Source organism: Talpa occidentalis, unplaced genomic scaffold, assembly GCF_014898055.3.
Source record: "Talpa occidentalis isolate TD23 unplaced genomic scaffold, MPIMG_talOcc4v2.1 talOcc4.2, whole genome shotgun sequence".
In the NCBI taxonomy this organism is placed as follows: Eukaryota; Metazoa; Chordata; class Mammalia; order Eulipotyphla; family Talpidae; genus Talpa; species Talpa occidentalis.
The window spans coordinates 33,758,411-33,779,001 of NW_023602073.1; the positions used below are offsets into that span (position 1 = coordinate 33,758,411).

Sequence of the window (20,591 nt, forward strand, 5' to 3'; positions counted from 1 at the left end):
GGTTGCCTGACTGTGGGCCCTCACCTGTGCACTTAAAAGCTCTTATCAATACTCTACTGCAGGCACACACAAAAGTGATAAAAGGTTTATTTACAAGGGCAAGGCAAATGAGAAATGTACAGCCAGGAGAAAATGGAGATAAAGTTTTAAATGTGTCCTACCCAATCTGCCAATCTGGAATCCCAAAATGGCACTCTGAAGCTGGCCGCAAGCCAGGACCGTGAAGCCAGAGGCAAGTGGAGAGAACCCAAGGCCCACGTGTTTGGTTTTTATACCAAACCTGGCTGCTTAACTCCACCCTCAGGTCCCAGCAACCTTCTCTTTGTGGTGATGGGATTTGTCTTTCCCAATGTCTTGATGGCTTTTGTCTGGAGTGGGGGTGGAGTCCACAAAGCCTATATGGAATTAGCTCAGGACATCCTTTCCCCTAACAGAAGCACTGGCCCACCACAGCCAGGCGTGGAAGGACAGTCACTTTTCCAGTGACCCTGGACATTGCAGATGGGCACGGTCCTGACAGAGGGTGGGGGTTGGGGCATTGTCTGGACCACTGGCTTTTCGGCCACATTTGAAGCAGGGTCCCAGCTGCGGTCGGTTGGGGCCCATTGTCATCCTCTTTGAAAGGGCGGCAGGTGCTGAGATCATTGGAAGAGCATGGCCTGGCGGTTTTAAGGCAGCTACTAGGGCCTGAGCTTGAAGCTCAGCCTTCTGGCAACTATGGAGTTCCCTCTCTGCCCTGTCATGTGTAAAGGCCATATTCAGCAGATCCTAGATAGGGGTTTGAGGACTGTCGTCAGCCTTCTTAAGCTTCTTTTAATATCTGGGGCTGACCTAGATATAAAATGGGTAGCCAGAACTGTGGCACCTCCAGGCAAGTCAGGGTCAAGCCTGGTATGGCGCTGGAGCGCCTCCGTCAGGCAGCAGCTAAGGAGGGCAGCAGGGTTTTTTTGAGGCCGACTGGGTAATCTTTGGGAGCTTAGTAAAGCTTATAGGTTTAGGTGCTGCCCGTTGGAGACCAGTTAGGAGACAGGTGAGCCCAGCCCCAGGGTCCTGCCTGTGTCACTCTGGTAGTCCACCCCGGCTCTGGGCTGGGAACTGCTGCAGAGTCAAATGGACCTGATCTCCATGGTCTTGGGCAGACCTAAAAACACATTCCCTTTTATTAGAGGTCAGGGTGGAAGAGAAGATAACATGTAATCATGACTTGAAGGTCATAGGCTTGGGTAAGAAACGATATTTTTGGGTGTAGGGAGTGAAAGAGCCAAGACGCTTTTCAATCTGGAGAGGTCAGAGAAAGGAACATGGGCTCTCCCTCCTCCTTCAGTCCCACCCACTTCCCTGAGGGGAGGACAAGAGGATAAGCAGAGAGAGGGTGTGGCGGCTGGGAGGTGAAAAGAAAGGGGTGGGGGCTGGATTGGGAAGCTGGAGGAGGAGAAGATAGAGAATTTAGGGGATCAAAGAACACAGAAGAGGGGTTGGGAGAGGGCGATGAGTCTGAGAGGAGTCTCGAGACTTTAAAAATATGGCAGGTTTTCAGGAGGGAGGGAAGGGGTGGAGCGCAAGAGAAAGACAGCCTGGGCTTAAGGCAATTTTTGGGCCCTTTTTCTGCCTACAACAAAGGTTGTCTAAGTTGGTTAGAATTTTGGGGTCAAAAGAGCCCATTTCCGGCCTTAGAGCCATTGTCCAGTTCATATTTCGGCCAGGCCATGGTGCAATAAAAAATGAGGCGCTTAGGTCTCACATCTGGGTTTAAATGTAGAGGGCCCAGGGCCTTTAGGAGGCACCCCAAGGGGTGTCTGCCGGAATGCGGGATTGCGTTGACCCCATAGCGAGTGTCCCTCTTAGGATCTCAAAGGAGGGTCGGGAGGGAGGCCGGAGTCCCAGCGTCCCTGGCCCGATCCTCAGGGAATCGAGCGGGAGAGTGAAAGGGGAAGGCAGCGTCCCACCATCCTCTTTACCTCCAAGAAATAGGAGAGGTTGTTCCCCTGAGGAGACGTCTCACCTCAGAGGGAGCCCCAAATGGAAAGTGCAGATCAGGAGGGGTAGCAATCACTGAATAAGATGAAGAAACCCCCGTGATCCTGTTACAGGGCAGCACCGATGTTAGGGGGAAAGGATGTCCTGAGCTAATCCATACAGGCTTTGTGGACTCCACCCCCACTCCAGACCAAAGCCATCAAGACACCGGGAAAGACAAATCCCATCACCACCAAAGGGAAGGTTGCTGGGACCTATAACAACCAATACAAAACGGGGTGCCTGACTGTGGGTCCTCACCCGCATGCTTAAAAGGACTTATCAATGCTCTACTGCAGGCACATGCGAAAGGTTAATAAAAGGTTTATTTACAAGGGAAGGGGAAATGAGGAAATGTACAACTCAGGGAGAAAAGTGGGAGACAAAGTTTTAAATGAGTCCTACCCGATCCGCCGATCTGGAATCCCAAATGGCACTCTGAGAGCTGGCCGCGAGCCAGGATCCCTGAAGCCAGGAGGTGAGCCAGAGAGCGAGCCCCCCAAGGCCCACATGTCTGGTTTTTATACCAACCCTGGCTGCTTAACTCCACCCTCAGATCCCAGCCACCTTCCCTTTGGTGGTGTCGGGATTTGTCTTTCCTGGTGTCCTGATGGCTTTGGTCTGGAGTGGGGGTGGAGTCCACAAAGCCTGCATGGAATTAGCTCAGGACATCCTTTCCCCCTAACAATCCAAGGGACCTTAGAGGCAACAGCTCACCCTGGGAGAGTCACGAGCCAAGCGCTGGTGGTCCACAGGCGGCCGGCCGGTCTTTTCGTTATTCGCGATTATTTGGCGAAGTGCCATAGGAAGAGAAGGTGGGCCAACAGGAGGAAGAGGAGGATGGCCCCTCCAAGGGAGATGAGAAGAAGAAGTTGTTGAGGCGTAAGTGGCCACATGGATTGGAGTTACCAGGAAGCCCAGTAAGGGACTAGAGCAAGTCCCTGCTCCGCTCACGTGACATGAGAGGCAGCGAGGGCCTGTTCTCCCGCAGGGAGGTGTCCCGGGTCGTGTACCAGCGGCCGCCAGTGCACCAGATGAAAGGTTCAGAACAGTAAAGAAAAGGAGAGCCAGGCTAAATTTCTCAAAAGAAGGGAAAATTTATTGCACCCCTGATGGCCTCAGGGACCCAAGGTGGGGGTCTGTGAAGCCGCGCACATTGTCAGGGGGAAGCAGGGTTTTATAGGGTGAGGAGAGGTCAGGTGTAGACTGGGTTTGTAGGTCCCTGATAAGATTTGTAGGGCAGGGGAGATTCATTATCTGAATCCTCTAGGCAGGCTTCTGCATTCCTGTTCCCAGGTGGGCTTCCTGGTGGGTTTTTGTATTCAGGCCTCCTGCATGGACCTTTCAGTAGTGAAACAATAGGTAACTTTTAAAAAAAAATCATACAATTGTATGATTATCCTTACATTTACAGAAAGTTATTTTCTTAAAAATGCTTTGTTAGCATACATTGGTTATTAATATTCTAAAGTAAAGAAGTAATAATGCCAGGGACCACCTCAGCAAACTGTCCTGTGAGGGGTTCCTGTAAGGATGAGAGGGCATGGACAAATCTGAGGGATTAGGGGGAGGGGAGTGAGGAGATGCAAACACTTGATCAGGGTGCAGACATCATCCTGCTGAGGGTCTCAGCAGCCCTTTATTTATACCTTACAAGCAAACCCAGAGTACATAAGCATATGTATTAGAGCAGGAAGATAACAATCATCACATCTTCCTCTAGAACAGCCAGGGGTTATTTGCCCTTCAGCAGAGGTTGTAACATTCTTTATTTTGAAGAAGGCACAGTTGCTAAACAAAAGTGTTCTTAGAATAGTCATTTATCTTAATCATTTTATTACTAGCAAAAACTTACGTGACTGAGACTAACATTTCTATATTTACTACAGTGAAGGATTAACTAAGGGCTGGGGAAACAAAGGACAGGAAGTTACCTGGGGGAAGGGAGACAGAGGGATTTTTTTCTAACTAACCTATAAAGTTGAGACTAACATATAACCATATTGTTACAGGGCAGGGAAAGGGGCAGCCCAGACACCACAAACCTGCCTATTCTAAATGGGTTCTGCCATCCACTGCATGAACACAAATCATATGAGACTTTAATGGGAAGGAACTTTAATACAATTAGGAAAAAATACAGAAAAGGCAAAGAATATAGTTTCTAAATCAAGCACCCAAAGTTACCCGTCGCCTCGTGGGTAAAAGTCCACCCAAGCAGGATTGGCCCAGAACAAGGCCCCAAAGCCTGCCACAAGTCTTAAGCATCTTCCAGTGGGGATCCACAGAAAAGGATCAGAAATAACCAGACAAGTCTGGAGGGAAAAGAGCAAAATCAAAATCAAGATAAAAACAGCCATTGCCACCTCCCCACGGGTCTCTCACCCACATCTGTGTCACCCAGTCCACGACCAAAAGGCAAGTGCAGTTTCTTCACGTGTCTCTCGGCTCCATGTGCCTCCTCTGGCTCCATCCGGCTTCCTTCCTTCCTCAGTCTCCTCTGCAGCTTCTTCTCTCTCTGCTCAGCTCCACCCTCCACTTGGGTGGGGCAGGGAGCCTGGAACCTCCCCCTTTCTTGGGGACCACCCTGTTACAATCACCCCTTTTAATTTTTATTCCACCATATCTATGGTGGCACAGATCTCAGGGTGTAGTCTTAGGAGACAGTCTTTTTTCAGGGTTACAATGTGTGTAAGAGAAGCAACAATTAGTCAGCAGCATTGTCCATGAATGTCCAGTATGACAGTTTTCCATTACTGGAAAATAGTCCATTATCCAAGCCAAAAGAAAAAAAAAATCTGGAGCATTAGAAGCGTGCGGGTGAATGTTACAGGGCAGCCCGGATACAAAATGGGTTGCCTGACTGTGGGTCCTCACCCACGCACTTAAAAGGACTTATCAATACTCTACTGCAGGCGGGCCTCCCCGGTGGCGCAGCGGTTGAGCGCTGGATTGCAAAGCTGCCCCCAGCCTCTGCAGCGCCGGTTCAATCCCCAGCTGCTCCCTGGCCACCTGAGGAGGGTCCCACGTGGTGCGCAGACCTCTCCTGCCGCCCGCTGCTCCCCTCAGCAGTGTACTTCCGTCTTTCTGCCTGCTCTGCTCCCCGCTCTGGCTCTGTGAATTCTCTCACCCTCCCACGCTTCTGACTGTACCCAGTACTTGTATAAATAAATAAAAAAATTTAAAAATCTAAAAAAAAAAATACTGCAGGCACACACATGAAAGGTTAATAAAAGGTTTATTTTTAATGGAAGAGCAAATGAGGAAATATACAACTCAGGGAGAAAAGTGGGAGACAAAATTTTAAATGTGTCCTACCCGATTCGCTGATCTGGAATTCCAAATGGCACTCTGAGAGCTGGCGCGAGCCAGGAGCCGTGAAGCCAGGAGGGAGCAAGAGAGCAAGAGCCCCCAAGGCCCCCCAAGGCCCCAAGGTTTTTATACCAAACCTGGCTGCTTAACCCCACCCTCAGGTTCCAGCAACCTTCCCTTAGGTGGTGACTGGATTTGTCTTTCCCAATGTCCTGATGGCTTTGGTCTGGAGTGGGGGTGGAGTCCACAAAGCCTGTATGGGATTAGCTCAGGACATCCATTCCCCCTAACATGAGGACCCACAGCTAGGCAACCCGTTTTATATCGGGGCTGCTTTGTAACAATATGATTAAAGCAAAAAACAGAAGGCTTTTATACAGAAATCATCATCTAATATATATTGTTTTAATAAGATACTGATTCAATATTAAGGCACCAAGGGCATGGAGGGCGTCAGTGCCAGACAAGCCGCACTGACTCTTCACTAGCCCCAAGCTCTCAATTAAGGGAGGAATTCTCCTAATCTAACAGAATCTAACCTATTACTCCTCTACTTATTTAATCAGCATAGTTTTCATATCTAACTTTAAGATCAAGGGAAAATTCCTTTTTCTGTAAGATTGCTGATTGTTGTTTTAAGGAACTACAAATATTTCATCAGAGGCAGGGCCTGAGATGGTTATAGCTTTTGGTTCTCAGAATGGTTAATACGTGACATCAGCAGTGGTAACATTGACTATTCCCAAGTGCATTATTTGTGCTGTCAAGATTATTAGCTTAACCAGTCACAAAATTGTTGTTGGCTTATTCGTGAATGCATACTCCAACAGCTACCATACCCATTGTCACTGAAAGGGAACTGTTAAGGAAAAGCGAATCTTTCCCTGTTAAAGAGCCATAGACATGGAAATGTCAGTAAAAGACAAGCTTGCTTCCTTAACAGGCATATCTAAACAAGGACTGGCAGCCTGCTAGGCTGGTTGTTCTCCTGGGCCAGTCTCAAAGATCTGCATCCTCCCCCTTTTCCTGTGTCAAGAATTTGTATGCTAACTAACCAATGTTATCAATGAATTACGCAGTGCCATTTGCTGTCAGATTGGTTATTCAGTAATTGATCAAACAGCATTTGCAGTTTTACTTTTAAATGTGTATTTTAACAATGGTAGAAACTAGCCATAAACAAATGAGACTCTAGCAGGAGTCAGCTAAAGAGATTCCTGACTTTTCAGGAATCTGCCTCATGCCTGGACCTTTGTCAGACTGTTAGGGGGAAAGGATGTCCTGAGCTAATTCCATACAGGCTTTGTGGACTCCACCCCCACTCCAGACCAAAGCCATCAGGACATTGGGAAAGACAAATCCTGTCACCACCAAAGGGAAGGTGGCAGAGACCTGAGGGTGGAGTTAATCAGCCAGGGTTGGTATAAAAAACCAAACACATGGGCCTGTGGGTGCTCACTATCACTTGCCTCCTGGCTTCAGGGCTCCTGGCTCGCGGCCAGCTCTCAGAGTGCCATTTGGGATTCCAGATTGGTGGATCGGGTAGGGCGCATTTAAAACTTTGTCTCCCATTTTTCTCCCTGAGCTGTACATTTCCTCATCTGCCCTTCCCTTGTAAATAAACCTTTTATTAACCTTTCGTGTGTGCCTGCAGTAGAGCATTGATAAGTCCTTTTAATCGCGCGGGTAAGGACCCACAGTCAGGCACCCCGTTTTGTATCGGGGCTGCCCTATAACAAGACGACAGGAGTAGCATGGCTCCCAGCATAATAACATCTTTTGAAAGGTTTTATTCTAGTAAAGTAAATATTTAAAGCTATAACCCACATGAAAAAATTATACATGGGATCCGTAGTGATTTATGAGACTGTAGAGACATGCTGAAAGAAAAATGTTTGAGAATCACTGACCCAATTCCTGGGCCTGGATTCAGGGAGGCAATAGTGTGACAAAGGTCTTGGTGCAGGAGAGCAGGGGTCTCGGGGTGTGGCTCTCAAGGTCTCAGTCCCCAGAGCGCTGTTCCGACTGGAAGTTGACTGTTGGGGTTTCCTCATCTCCCCAGTTTCACTTCTCACAACCTGGGCGGGTCCTCCTTCCTGGATACTGGTGAGTCACCCCAGGGCTCACTCCCCATTGCCTGGAGGTCTCCAGAGCAGCCAATCAGCAGCCCCGCGGCTCCAGTTCCAAAGCCCCCACCCACCCGCTGGGACTCCGTGGAGGCGCGTCCTGGGGGATGGGGGGCGCAGCCCTCCTGCTGCTGCTCGCGGTGGCCGAGGCCCGAGGGAGACCCGGGCGGGTGAGTGCGGGTCGGGAGGGGACAGGGCGCTCCCAGAGGCGGGAGCGAGGGCGCGGGCGGGGTGGGAAAGGCGCGACCTCGCCGCCGCCCTAGTTGTCCCCCCACCTCGGCCCCGCCCCGTCCTGGCCCCTTTCTGTCCCCCGAGACCCCAGCCTCCTCTGGCCCCCGAGTCCCGGCCATTTTCGTCCCGCAGCCACTTTTCAATCTCACTCATCTTTCACCCACTTTCTGTCTCGTGGGCGCCCCCCGGGACTCGAGCCCCCGAAGGGAGAAGAATAGGCCTGGTCTCCCCTCCCGCCCCCAGGCCCCCACTCCATAAGGATTTTCCACACCACGATGTCCCGGCCCGGCCCCGGGGAGCCCCGCTTCATCTCCGTGGTCTACGTGGACGACACGCAGTTCCGGCGGTTCGACAGCGACTCTCCGGGCCAGAGCTTGGAGCTGCGGGCGCCCTGGGCTGAGCAGGTGGAGCAGGAGAAGCAGGAGGAGTGGGACGAGGACGCGCGGGTCCTAAGGGAGCGCGCACTGTGGTACCGAGCGCGACTGGACGCCCTGCACGGCCTCTACAACCGGAGCGAGACCGGTGAGCTGGCGCGGGTCCGAGCCGGGTCAGCACCTCCATCCCCACGGACGGGGCAGGGTCTCCCCCTCCAGGCTTCTCTGCAATTGCCCGGGAACAGCCCGCGGGACTTTCACCCCATTTCATTCTGTTTAGTTTATTCAGGGCGGGAGGGGGCGCGGGCGGGGTGACCGCGGGGTGACACTGGCGGGGACAGGGTCTCACACCTTCCAGATGATGTCTGGCTGCGACGTGGGGCCCGACTGGCGAGTCCTCCGCGCGTACAGACAGTACGCCTATGATGGCGCCGATTACCTGGCCCTGAACCCGGACCTGCGCTCCTGGACCACTGTGGACACAGCCGCTCAGATCTCCCAGCGCGAGTGGGAGGCCCTGGGTGAGGCAGAGAGATTCAGAAACTATTTGGAGTACTGGTACTTGAGGTGGCTGCGCACATGCCTGGAGTACGGGAAGGAGACTCTGCAGCGCACGGGTAAGAGGGGCCTGGAGGCCTCCCGGTCCCCCCCTGCCTGGAGTCACTGCGGGAAATGAGTCCTCTCTCTAGTCCCGAGAGGGGGGCTCCCCTGGGTTTCATGTTCTGCACTAGAGAGACTCCCAGAGACTCCGGCTTCTCCTGAAGGACAGTGAAGGGATCCCGTCTCTCCTGAGAAAGACAGACAGTCCCTGACATCACACGTCACCGGGTCCTTTTGACCAGGGGCCTGTTTGAGAACCACGAGTTTCTCTCTCAGTCTTGTTTCTGGTCTGAGAACATTTTCAGTTATGTGATTCCTGCTTTTCTGTGTCATTCACCTTCCACCCAGGTCAGGAATAAAAAGTCTGTGTTCCACTCCCTCTGCTTCATCCTACCCTGGGTTTTCATCCTCATTCTAGTACTATCTAAGAAATAGGAGACTCTCACAGATTCCCCAGATTAGCCTGTTTTTTTACATTTTTATGCTTCTAGCTGTTACAGGGCAAACCCTGATAAAAAATGGGGTTTCCTGACTGTGGGTCCTCACCTGTGTGCTTAAAGGTGACGTATGAATGCTAAACTGCAGACACACATAAAAGGTTGATAAAAGGTTTATTTACACGGTAAGAGGAAATGGGAAATGAATAACTCAGGGAGAAAAAGAGGGAGATAAGTTTGTAAATACGTCCTACCCGTTCCGCTGACCTGGGATTCCAGTGACCCACAGAGGTGGTGAAAACCTAGCACGCCTCGTGGCCAAGCCAGAGACTCCCGGCCACATGACCAGTTAAATACCCAAATGGAGAGCCTAGTTGCTTAACTCCACCCTCGGGTCCTCCCAACCTTCCCTTTGGTGATATGGGATTTGTAGTTCCCAGTGTCGTGGGGGTGGAGTCCGCAAAGCCTGTATGGAGTTTGCTCAGGACATCCTTCACCCCTGTCATTCCTGCCACGCCAGTTGTCTTGTCCATTGTGAGGATGGTCTCATGAGGAGTCTTCAGTGTCCATGGAGGAAACACAAAGTGAGTTTTCTGATTTACCACCTCAGAACCCCCAAGGACACGTGTGACCCACCACCCCACCTCTGAGTATGCGGTCACCCTGAGGTGCTGGGCCCTGGGCTTCTACCCTGCGGACATCACCCTGACCTGGCAGCGAGATGGGGAGGACCTCACCCAGGAGATGGAGCTGGTGGAGACCAGGCCTGGAGGAGATGGAACCTTCCAGAAGTGGGCAGCTGTGGTGGTGCCTTCTGGAGAGGAGCAGAGATACACGTGCCACGTGCAGCATGAAGGCCTGCTGGAGCCCCAAGTCCTGAGATGGGGTAAGGAGGAGGATGTGGGCAGTGATGTTGTTCTCAGGGCCATCAGGAGCCCTTCTGGAGCCCTTCTGGAGCCCTTCAGAGGGTCAGGATAAGGTCTGGAGCTCAGGGTATGATCTTCCCTTCCCTACCAGTGCCCCCTCCTCAGTCCTCCATCCTCACCGTGAGCATCATTGCTGGCCTGGTTCTCCTTGTTGCTGTGCTCACTGGAGCTGCAGTGGTTGCAGCTGTGATGTGGAGGAAGAAGCACTCAGGTAGGGAAGGGAGTGGGGGATCTTGTCCACTGGGGGCTTTCATATCCCAGGGAGAACTTGCCCTGCCTGGTTAATGGGAATTACCATCCACACACATGTGTGTTGCCCAGAGGGCATTTGGTCCAGTCCCCCCTCACCTCCTTTCTTCATTTTTCTCAGTCCTGACCTGGGTCTTTAGTCCCAGTTCTGAAAACTTCCTGTTGTGCAGGATTAAAAGATTCCTTTAGGTCTTCTGACCTGACTGCTCCCTGGTCTCCCATGATGCTTCTTCCCACAGTAGGACAAGGAGGAAGCTACACTGAGGCCGCAGGTAAGTGTGGATCTGGGGTTTGATCCCTGAGCCCCTGGGGACAGTGTAGATGGACTCCATGGGGGAGTTACCCTCATCAGTCCTTCCTGTGGTCTCATCTCTGACCAGGTTCTGTTTTGTTCTCAACCAGGCAGCGACAGTGCCTATGGCTCTGATGTGTCTCTCAGCCCCTAAGGATCTTTTACAATGAACCCGATGAGGCTCCTGTTGTGCGCACCCTGGGCAGCAGGGTGATGGTGTCACTGTTGTTCTTAACTGTGATATTGAGCATTTGTTCATATATTTATTTTTCTATGTCTACATAAGTTGCTATGTCTATAAATAATAATAAATAAAATAAAAAATTTATTTATTCATGCATACAAGAAATGGGGTACAGGCCAGATGCACGGGAGGTGATCAGATTCACCAGAGACAGAGTGGGGAACAGAACAAGCAGACTGATGAAATACACTGCTGAGGGGAGCAGCGGGTGAGACAGGAGAGGTCTGCCGCACCATGTGGGATTCTTGCCTGCTGGCTGGGATCTAACCTACACTGCAGATGCTGCGGACAGCCTCACAGTGCTGCGCTCAACCACCAGCGCCACCAAGGGAGGCCTGGAAGTCAATTTTTTTTTTGCTATATTTATAACACTGTTTTTTTGTCCTTATTAAAATTGGGTTATATCTTGCTGATCATTGAGTTTTAAGCATTATTTGTAAATTCTTGATACAGTGCTTTATCAGTTTTGTAATATGCAAATGTTTCTCCCCACTCTGTGACTGAACTCCTTTACTGACGGGAAAGCAAGCATTATTGTCCAGACAGAAGCATGGATATATTTTTTTAGAAAAGAAAAGATAAATTTCTAATTGGTTTTGAGCAGATACTGGCTGACTGGGATGTTGGGGGATGGAAGGGAATGACTGACTTATGCATATCCTTGAGTGTTATTTAAATGTTCTTGCATGAGCATGAAATATGCTTTCAAAACTAAATTACACTTCATTCCTCAATTTATAAAACTCTTCACACATCATGTCCAAATCACGTATTAAGATCAGACTGGCACGTGGGCTACAAGTGAGGGACCCGCACATCATAGTTGCACAGTCATGGTTTCTCTCAGGGGTCACCCTGGTGGTGTTCGTTCTGTGGGTGTTGGACAAATGTATAATGACCTGTGTCCATCATGAGAATATCATGCAGAGTATTTTCACTGTCCCTAATGTCTTCTGTGCTCCAAGGAAGCAATGGAATCACATGAGACTAAAAAGCTTCTATATAGTGGGGGAAACTCATTAAAATGAAAAGACAATATCAAGTTGCAGAAAATATTTGCACACCATCAATCCAAAAAGGAGTTTGCTGCAGGAGGCCTTGTTGCTCCAGCCAGATAGGATGCTGACAAGCAGCTAAGAGAAAAGGCCTCACACCGTGCGGCTGAAGATCTGGCATCCCTTTGCTTTTTGTTCTTGGTCATAGAGAGAGAAAAATTTATCAGAAAGTATATTAGGCAATAAATTATATGTATCAGCATACTGTAAGTAAATAGCACGAAAAATTGTTTGTTTAGAAATTAGTTGTTGGGCAGTTTGGCCCACTTGACAATGGGAGATGGTTTGTTGAACATGCCTGACAAGCATTACAATACAATAATTATAGTGGGTCCTTCTTTTGCCTTCCCTTGAAGTTTCTTGGGGAAGTTTTTAAATGAAGCTATTTGAGTTAGGAGTTTCTAAATAAAAAAAGTTCTGATAGCTGAGTAGCAGCCAGCTCCTGCTGTGAAGGCCATGAGAATAAAAAAGGTCTTTTCTTGCTTAGGCTTTGGCTGATAGGGATGTACTGGCGGCTATCTACTGTCTTAGGTTATTGTTTGGTTGAAACAATGAGTTCTAGTGTAAGGCTTAGTTTTTTATTAGCCTTGAAGGTTGCCTTCTTGCTGAGAGCACGTAGTGGCCAAAAGCCCATAGAATAAGAGATGCACTGATTGTTTCTGCTTTGTTTCTGTGCACATGATAATGTCATCTCACTGCTTGCAAAAAATGTATAAATAAAGAACCTGCTGAGCCTCTCGGCAGAAGATACTAGCACCTCACCAAGTGTCGGTGTCTCCTCATTCCCTTCCCCTCAGCCCCTAAGTTTCAGTCCTTTCGTTTTCGCCGAGGCCGTCTCATCCTTTCAGGAACCCCTGACACGACATTTTGCCGGAGGCTGGTCCCCGGCAGGAGTTACTATCCAAGACCTACAAAGAACTGCAAAACAAGAAAACAACTCAATAAAAACAGGGCAGAGGAGCTAGATGGATACTTTTGTAAAGAAGACATACAGATGCCCAATAGGTACATGGATAAATGTTTGTCATGTGCTGTCAGGAAAATGCCAATTAAAACCACAATGAGTTACCCCCTTACACCTGTGAGAATGACCCACTGAAGGGTGTGGAGGAAAAGGAACTCTCTCTGGTACATGGTGGGTGGGAATGAAGTCTGGTCCTGTTAGTGGGCAGAATGAGGGTTTTCCAGGGTTTCTCAAACCTGTACACTCTACATGGGATCTGCCATCATCTGAATTAAGACAAAACATACTCTAAAGCCTAAGACCTTCAATAGAAAAGAACTTTAATACAATTAGTGTGCAATAGAGAGAAGAGAAAGAATATAGTTAGAATAGTTTCCAAGTGAAGCACCCAAAGCTACCCGTCCCCTCATGTGTAAATGCCCAGAGAAACAGGGTTGGCCCAAAGCAGGCCCACCGGGCCCGAACGCCTGCCACAAGGGTAAGGCACCTACTGGTAGAGACCCATGGGACAGGGGCAGGAGGGGCCAGTCAAGTCTGGAAGGAAAAGAGCAAAATCAAAATCCACATCAAGACAACAGCTGCCATTGTCAGCGTCTCCGTGGGACTCTCACCCAAGTCTTTGTCTCTTTCACATGTCTCTTTCTGTGTCCCCAATTCCCTGGCACAAGTCCAAGCCTGAGGAACAAGCCTGGCTGCTTCTTCACATGTCTCTCTGCTCCATGTGCCTCCTCCAGTCTTCTTTCCTCATCTCAATCCACGTCTTCCTCCTCTTTCTTAGCTTCTCATCCCTGCTCAGCCCCACATTTCCTTGGGTGGGGCGGTAACCTGGAACCTCTCTTTTCTACGGATAGCACATTGGTCCTGCCCCTATGGAAAACAAATGAAGTTTCCTCAAAATATTCAAAATAGACCTGTCCCATGGTCAAGCATTCCATTCCTTGGTATTTATCCAAAGAACGTAAAATGCTAATTCCGAGGAATATGCGCCTCCTATGGTCACTGCAGCACTGTCTACCATAACCAAGCAATGGAGACTACCTAAGTGCCCAACGGCAGGTGAGGGGATAAAGAACACAAACCGTATACACAATGGAATACTACTCAGCCATGAAAAAGAAAAATACTGACTTTGCAACAAGGATAGATATGGATGGGATTATGCTAAGTGAAATAAGTTTGAAGGAGAAAGTTAAATACTGGATGATTTCATTCATATATGGAATATAAAGAAACAAAGCAGGCACAGGTGAAACTAAACCAAAACAAACTCTAGAAATATGACTCTGGAATTGAAGGTATGGGGTGGGGGTAAGAGCAGGAAACAAGGTAGGAAGAGGACCCAGTGGACTATGGTGAAGACTGTGGGTGCCCTTATGGTAGGCGTGATGTGGTAACAAACATCTGAAGAGGGGTGACCCTGGGCCTCTGAACACATACAGTGTGTAAAGCAATGTTACCTCAACTGAGTAGTACAATGAGGGGAAAAAGAAACGAAAAAAGCAAATTGTCTCCTCCAGCAGTCACTGACCTCAGGACTTTGCCTTCGCCTCCTCACTGTCATGCAGGCTGAGGGGCTGGTTTCCCACAAGGTCAGAGGCAGGAGGTGCAGGGACTCCTGGGGTTGTTCAGACCCCGCTGAGTAGAGACACTGCAGAGAGGGCGGCTCTGAGGGGACCAGAGACAGAGGGTCAGAGTAACCCCAGTGCTGAGTGAGGGTCTGGTTCCCAAGGAGAGGGGTGTGTGTGTGTGTGTGTGTGTGTGTGTGTGTGTAACAAGAATGACAGGATATACAACACAAGATGATGGGAAGACAATTAACATCAAGCCCCAGAATGAATGAATTGAAATCGCACACAGAGTAAAGAGTGTGAGAACAACACCTCAGTAAATGCAGTTCTGTGGAGAAGCAGTTTCCAAGCAGGACTGAAAAGGCATTGGACCTGAAGAAGAGGCTGAGGTTTAGAACTATCTCATGGTTGGTTTGAGGTGTAAGGAGCTGGGCAGGACCCCTGCTCCAGGCCCCTGCTAGGATGTGGTGGTAACTTCACCCCTGACAGCTCCCTCCCCCAGTCGCCAATGTTCCTCTTCAGTCCCCGAAGTTCATCTTCTTTGGACTCACCATAGAAAACCCACGGGACTCAAAATGAGGTTGTTCCATGCACTTCAGCTACTTTCTCTCTAGACCAGAACTGGAGGGAGCCACACAGGGGGAGGGAGGAATGTGTGTCTCCCACTGGCCTGGCCCAGGGGCAGGATTAGTCCAAGTCACCCTAGTTCCTGAGCTGAGCCTTTGTCCACAGTCCAGGAAGGGAGGGAGATGGAGCAGGGTCTGTTGCGTCGGGCAACACCACACTGATAAAGAAACGGGCGTCGTGGAGCAGGCTACATGATGCAGGATGCTGCGGAAGAGGAAGATCCGGGCCGTTTTTATTGCTAGAATAATCATACAGCGTCAGTTACGTGGGGCAGGAGGACGAGGAGGAAAGGATGGGTGAAATAAGGAATGTCATCTTGGGCTTCAGGGGGACAGGAGTCTGCTGACCAGATATTTCTTATCTGCTTGATGATCAAGTGTTGGAATCGAAACCAGACCCCAGACCCTGGACCATGGGCCTAATCTTATCAACAAGGCGGTCCCCTGGTCAGCTTCTGGGCTCCCTTGTCCCACCTCGTGATGCATCGTCTTCCCAGGGTGATCAAGCTTTCTCTCTTGCAAGATTTGAAAGGCACCTTGTAAGGTCTGGCTCCCGTGACTGAGTGACCGGGCAGCTCTGACCTTGTGCAGGAATGCAGAACTGCAGGTCACACAAATGGCAGCTGAACAGGCTGCTCAAGTTTAGCGGACCCACCAGGGTCTCCCTCAGCTCTTAGGGGAAGATGTAATGTTAGAGGGCGAACTGACGTTTCTTTCTCATTCTGGGGCTCTCCCGTCTCCCCAGCATAACCCTCCACGTGCAGCAGGGAGAGGATGTCAGGTCAAACCCAGGCTGCTTCCCCCACGCCTCTCCCCGCTAGTGTTCAGGATGCATCTGCTTGTCCGCATGGCCGCGCTGGAGGAGAGCACGGAAAGGTAAGTATCATTATGGTATTTGCTACTGGGATTGGAGGGAAGTTTTTTTTTTTTTTTTACTATAAAAGATCTTTTATTTGGGTTGTTGCTGTAACAAGGCTGTGCAATTAGAAAAACACCTGGGAGAAGGAGAAAGTGTTGAACTGAGTTTTCATAATACAACCAAAAAAAAAAAAAAAGGGAAAAAAGTCAACAGTGAAAATAAGAGAAACATTTGCATGAATTATTCAGTTTAACCCACGACACCCTGTGAGTTGTCAGATACCATGATCCCAGGGTAACTCATGACTGTGGGGAGTGAGACTCAGAAGCGCAGCCCAGGCCACACATTGGGCGACCCAGGGTTCTGACCACCCAGGGCCCCCTGCTGTGGCAGCTGCAGTGAGGAAGGTTCACCGAGCTGAGGGGGCTGAGGCCTCAGTGTGGTCACATCCACTGGAAACATCCAGAGTGAGGGTTGGGTCCTCTTAGTGACGGGCACCCACTACCTGCCCAGGCGCCCTTCTACTGACAAGTCAAATTAAAAAACATTCCTCCTGATGTTGCTCTGATGCTGGAGGCAGGTGAGGTGGGAGAGAAAGTGGAGGTGATGCCAGGCCCTGTGAGCCCTCCCTGCCTGGTGTGGGGAGCAGAGAAGGCAGGTGAGGGTCCATGTTGAGAAAGGCCTGGTGTGCCGTGGGGAGCAGAGACTGGAGAGGGTGAGAGTGTGCGGGGCAGGGAGGAGGCTCCTGCGGTCTGACCAGGGCAGGTGTGGTCACCTCCTCCCTGAGCGTCTCCTCTGCCCTTCCTTGTTCACCTTCCTCACCCACCTTGCAGGACAGTCATGGCCTTGGGGTCACTACTGGACCCCCCTGGAAGAAGTGACCTGCAGCATCTGCCTGGAGACAGGAGGCCCCTGGGAGCACCTCCTGTGGCCACAGCTTCTGCCAGGCCTGCTCTCAGCTGAGTGACTCTCTGACCCGCCGAGGTCACTGTGTGCTCTCCACGCTGCCAGGGGCCACCACAAGAGGGAACAGCAGATTCAGTTTTATTCTGGTCAGTTTGTCCTCTGGGGGCAGACTTGCCCAGGGGTCATTTTCCTGCTTCTACATTTAATCTGGATCCCTGCAGCCTGGTGCAAGTGGTGGGGTATGACCATCTTTGCTGAGGCCCGCTTCAGTAGCAAGCCTTGACAGAAGCCATGGGGAGAGAGGCCCATGGCATTCTAGGCCCAAACTCAGCATGTGGACTGTGGGCCTCCCTGAGCTCTGGCAGCGTTGGCCTGGGCTGTGCTGTGGCAGGTGGGAGACCAGCCTGGTGGGCTGTGATAGAGGGGTGCCTGCTCTGGATGCTCAGGTGAGCATGTAGCCCTGCTGAAGCCCACTCCCACTGTGATCCCTGATGCTGGGGGGAGAGGGGACCTTACTGCGTGCAGCCTACGGGCCTGTTTGATGCCATCTGAGTGACAGCAGCCTGCACTCCAGGGTGAGACTATCTGACCTCAGGCATCTGGACACATGGGCAGGTGTTTCATTTGAGAACACAGTGCCAGAATTGTAATGGACCAAACAGATTCAGGCTCTGACAGGTGTCATTCAAGATATTTTTGTTTTGTTTGTTTGTTTTAAAAGAGATTTTTATTTTTACTTACGTATGCACACAAGAATGGGGTTTAGGCCAGAGGTGTTGGGGGTAAGAGGATTCACCAGAGTCAGAGTAGGGAGCAGAACAGGAGGATCTACTGAAATACATTGCTAAGGGGAGCAGCGGGCTAGACAGGAGAGGTCTGCTGTGCCACGTGGATTGGCTCCCTGGCCAGGGATCGAACTCATGTTGTAGTGGCTGGCAATACTTGATTGTGCTGTATCTTTAACCCCTGCACCACCAGGGAGCACCCCACCATTCAAGGTTTTTGAGACCATCCAGGCCTCTAAATGGACCAATCTGATTGGAGCTCCACTGGCACCAACCAAACAGCTGGGATTATAAAGGGGCCAATCAAGCTTGAAAGGTGGCACCCTGAAGAGGATACAAGCCAGAGCAGCAGCCAGCCTGAGCCACTTGATAGACAGCTACTGGTCAGATTTGTCGGTACTCCTAGAAAGATCTTTGCCAAGCCCTCTGCAGAGTGTGAGACCTTTCCAGAGACCTTTCTGAGACCTGATGGCTACACCTGCCTCTGGCCCTGGCTCTAACACCGCCTGCAGAGAACATCGTCAGGCTGTCCCTGGGGTTTCTAAAGGGGCTGTTTGCTGGTGGCTTATGCCCAGCCTCTCTAAGGCTGTTTGCTGTTGGTACAATGGCATCTTGATTAAGATGTAAACTGGCATCTCTGGCACCATTGCCTGCTGGACCAGTGCTGACCAGCACTGCTGACCTGTATCTGGCCTCCTCTGAGAGCTGTCCACCACTTCTCATCCTTGGGCACCATCTCCTGGTGCTATCACATCTTGCACTGTCCAGTCATGGGTCTGGTGCTGTCCGCCCGGCCTTTGGACAGCTGTTGCTGGCTGCTGCAGCGTCACCTGAGCAGCCCCACCTGGGATCACCCCCAGCTGCCACCGGGAGTTGGATCCTGCTCCACTGCTTACCTGTTGTCACCAGCTCCAGGCTGTCATAGCACAGCTTGTGTGAGTAGCCTTTGTTTTGGACCGGTGGACACTGAGGACACTGTCTGAGGTAGGACGGATGGCCGTTTCTGGGCTTAGACACTCCTTCCTTGTTTGCAGTCTCCCCTTTTTAATAAACCCTGTTGCTTTTACATCCTGAGCCTGAGTGTTGTCTTGCAAGTGTGAGCACATGGATGAGGACCCAGAGACAGTGACTGTCCCCAACATTGCCCTGTTTTAACATAACCTGAGAGTGGAACTGGTGACTGTCCCGCTGCAGGGTGTGGTGTCCTGTGCCCACTTGACCCCCCCTTCTCTGTTCAGGCCTGAGAAAGTGACAAGTGAAGCTGCAAAAATTCATGCCTCATCCTCCCTGGTGGCATAAGGGGTTAAGCACAGCACTGTGAAGCTATCCACAGCCTCTGAAGCACGAGTTAGATCCCCGACCAGGGAGCAACCCACATGGTGCAGCAGACCTCGCCTGTCTCACCCACTGTTCCCCTCAGCAGTGTATTTCAGTCAGTCTGCCTGTCCTGCTCCCCACTGCCTCTGGTGAATCCTCTTACCCCCCACACCTCTGCCCTGTACCCCAGTTCTTATAAGCATGAATAAATAAATCTTGGGCCTCCTAGTGGCACAAGGGCTTAAGATGCAACCTATGAAGCTGTCCGCAGTCTCTGCAGCACGAGTTCAATCCCTGGCCATGGAGATACCCACATGGCGCAGCAGACCTCTGCTGACTTGTCCACTGCTCCCCTCAGCAGTGTATTTCAGTCACTCTGCCTGTTCTGTTCCCCGCTGTCTCTGGTGAACCCTCTCACCCCCACCTCTGGTCTGTCCCCCAGTTCTTGTATGCATAAACACATACATTTAAAAATAATTAAATAAATCTTAAAAACAAAATCCATGCCTGCCAGAGTGTTAGGATTTGAGCTAAAAAGAACTTCAAATCCATTCTTATTTTCTAGATGAGGGTAAATAATGAAAAGAGCATCAGGCCAGTGATGGCAGAACCTAGACACAGCAGGTACCCCGACTCCCTGTCCTTGTTCATGCCCTGACGCCTGAGGGAGGACAGAGGCTGAGGGTTCCGGAGAGGAGCTGGACACTCCCCTCCTCCTGCTCGGCCCTCATGGAAAAAGCAGGAACCAAATGGTGAGAAAAGTTCAGGCCACGGGAAGCTGTAAGTCTGTCTCCCATGACCAGTCCTTGCCCGGGGAGGGCTGTGCGCTAGGAGATGTGACCATAAGGCCGTGAGCCCTGATGACAACATCATCTAGGAGGGGGACCATGTAGCAGAGGGTTCCTGTTTCTCCCCAAACACTTCAAACCTTCTCACTGAAAGGATGTTGATATAGAGGGAAAATGAGGAATCAAGGTTAAAGCAAAAGGATACTTATGAGTCCGGGGTACTGAGGCGATATAATACATCATTATTGAAGTGACATGGAGGATTTCAGGACAGACGCCCTGTGGACACGCACAGGTGCAAGAGGAAGTTCTGCAGGTGCAGCCTGTGAGCACACGTGTGAGGACCTATGTAGGGTCAGAGACACGTGAAAGAGACAGAGATGTGGGTGAGAGACCCAGGGGAGCCTGACAATGGCAGCTGTTATCTTGATGTGGATTTGACATTGCTCTTGTCCTTCCAGACTTGCCTGGCCCCTCCTGCCCCTGTCCCATGGGTCACCAGTAGGTGCCATAGATTGTGGCAGGCTTTTGGGCCTCAGTGGTTCTGCTTTGAGCCAAGCCTGTTTGGCTGGACATTTACCCATGAGGGGACAGGTAGCTTTGGGTGCTTAATTGGGAATTATTTATCTATGTTCTTTCTCTTCTCTTTCCCTATTACACACTAATTCTCTATTGCACACTCATTGTGTTCAAGTTCTTTTCTAACAAAGATGTTATGCGTTAGATTTTGTCTTTAGGCAGCTGATGCAGATCCCATGTAGAGTGTACAGGTTTGAGGGCCCTGGGAACCCCTCATTCAGCCCGCTAACAGGACCAGACTTCATCCTCATGTGCCAGAGTTCCTTTCCCTCCACACCCTTCAACGGGTCATTCTCACAGGTGTGAGGTGGTAACTCATTGTGGTTTTAATTGGCAT

The 20,591-nt window shown here is 50.5% G+C and overlaps 1 protein-coding gene across 1 annotated transcript in view; it reads left to right on the forward strand.

Annotated features, from left to right (window-relative positions):
• Positions 1–11,773, forward strand: part of LOC119251183 (patr class I histocompatibility antigen, A-126 alpha chain-like) — a gene marked incomplete at its 5' end in the record, with an annotated part of 301,825 nt that extends 290,052 nt beyond the window's left edge. The window contains 7 exons of the mRNA XM_054698091.1: positions 7,391–7,624; positions 7,929–8,207; positions 8,401–8,676; positions 9,707–9,982; positions 10,114–10,233; positions 10,442–10,543; positions 10,674–11,773. Coding sequence (XP_054554066.1) covers positions 7,391–7,624; positions 7,929–8,207; positions 8,401–8,676; positions 9,707–9,982; positions 10,114–10,233; positions 10,442–10,543; positions 10,674–10,717 — 1,331 coding nt within the window. The remainder of the gene's footprint in view (positions 1–7,390; positions 7,625–7,928; positions 8,208–8,400; positions 8,677–9,706; positions 9,983–10,113; positions 10,234–10,441; positions 10,544–10,673) is intronic.
• Between the last annotated feature and the right edge of the window lie 8,818 nt (positions 11,774–20,591).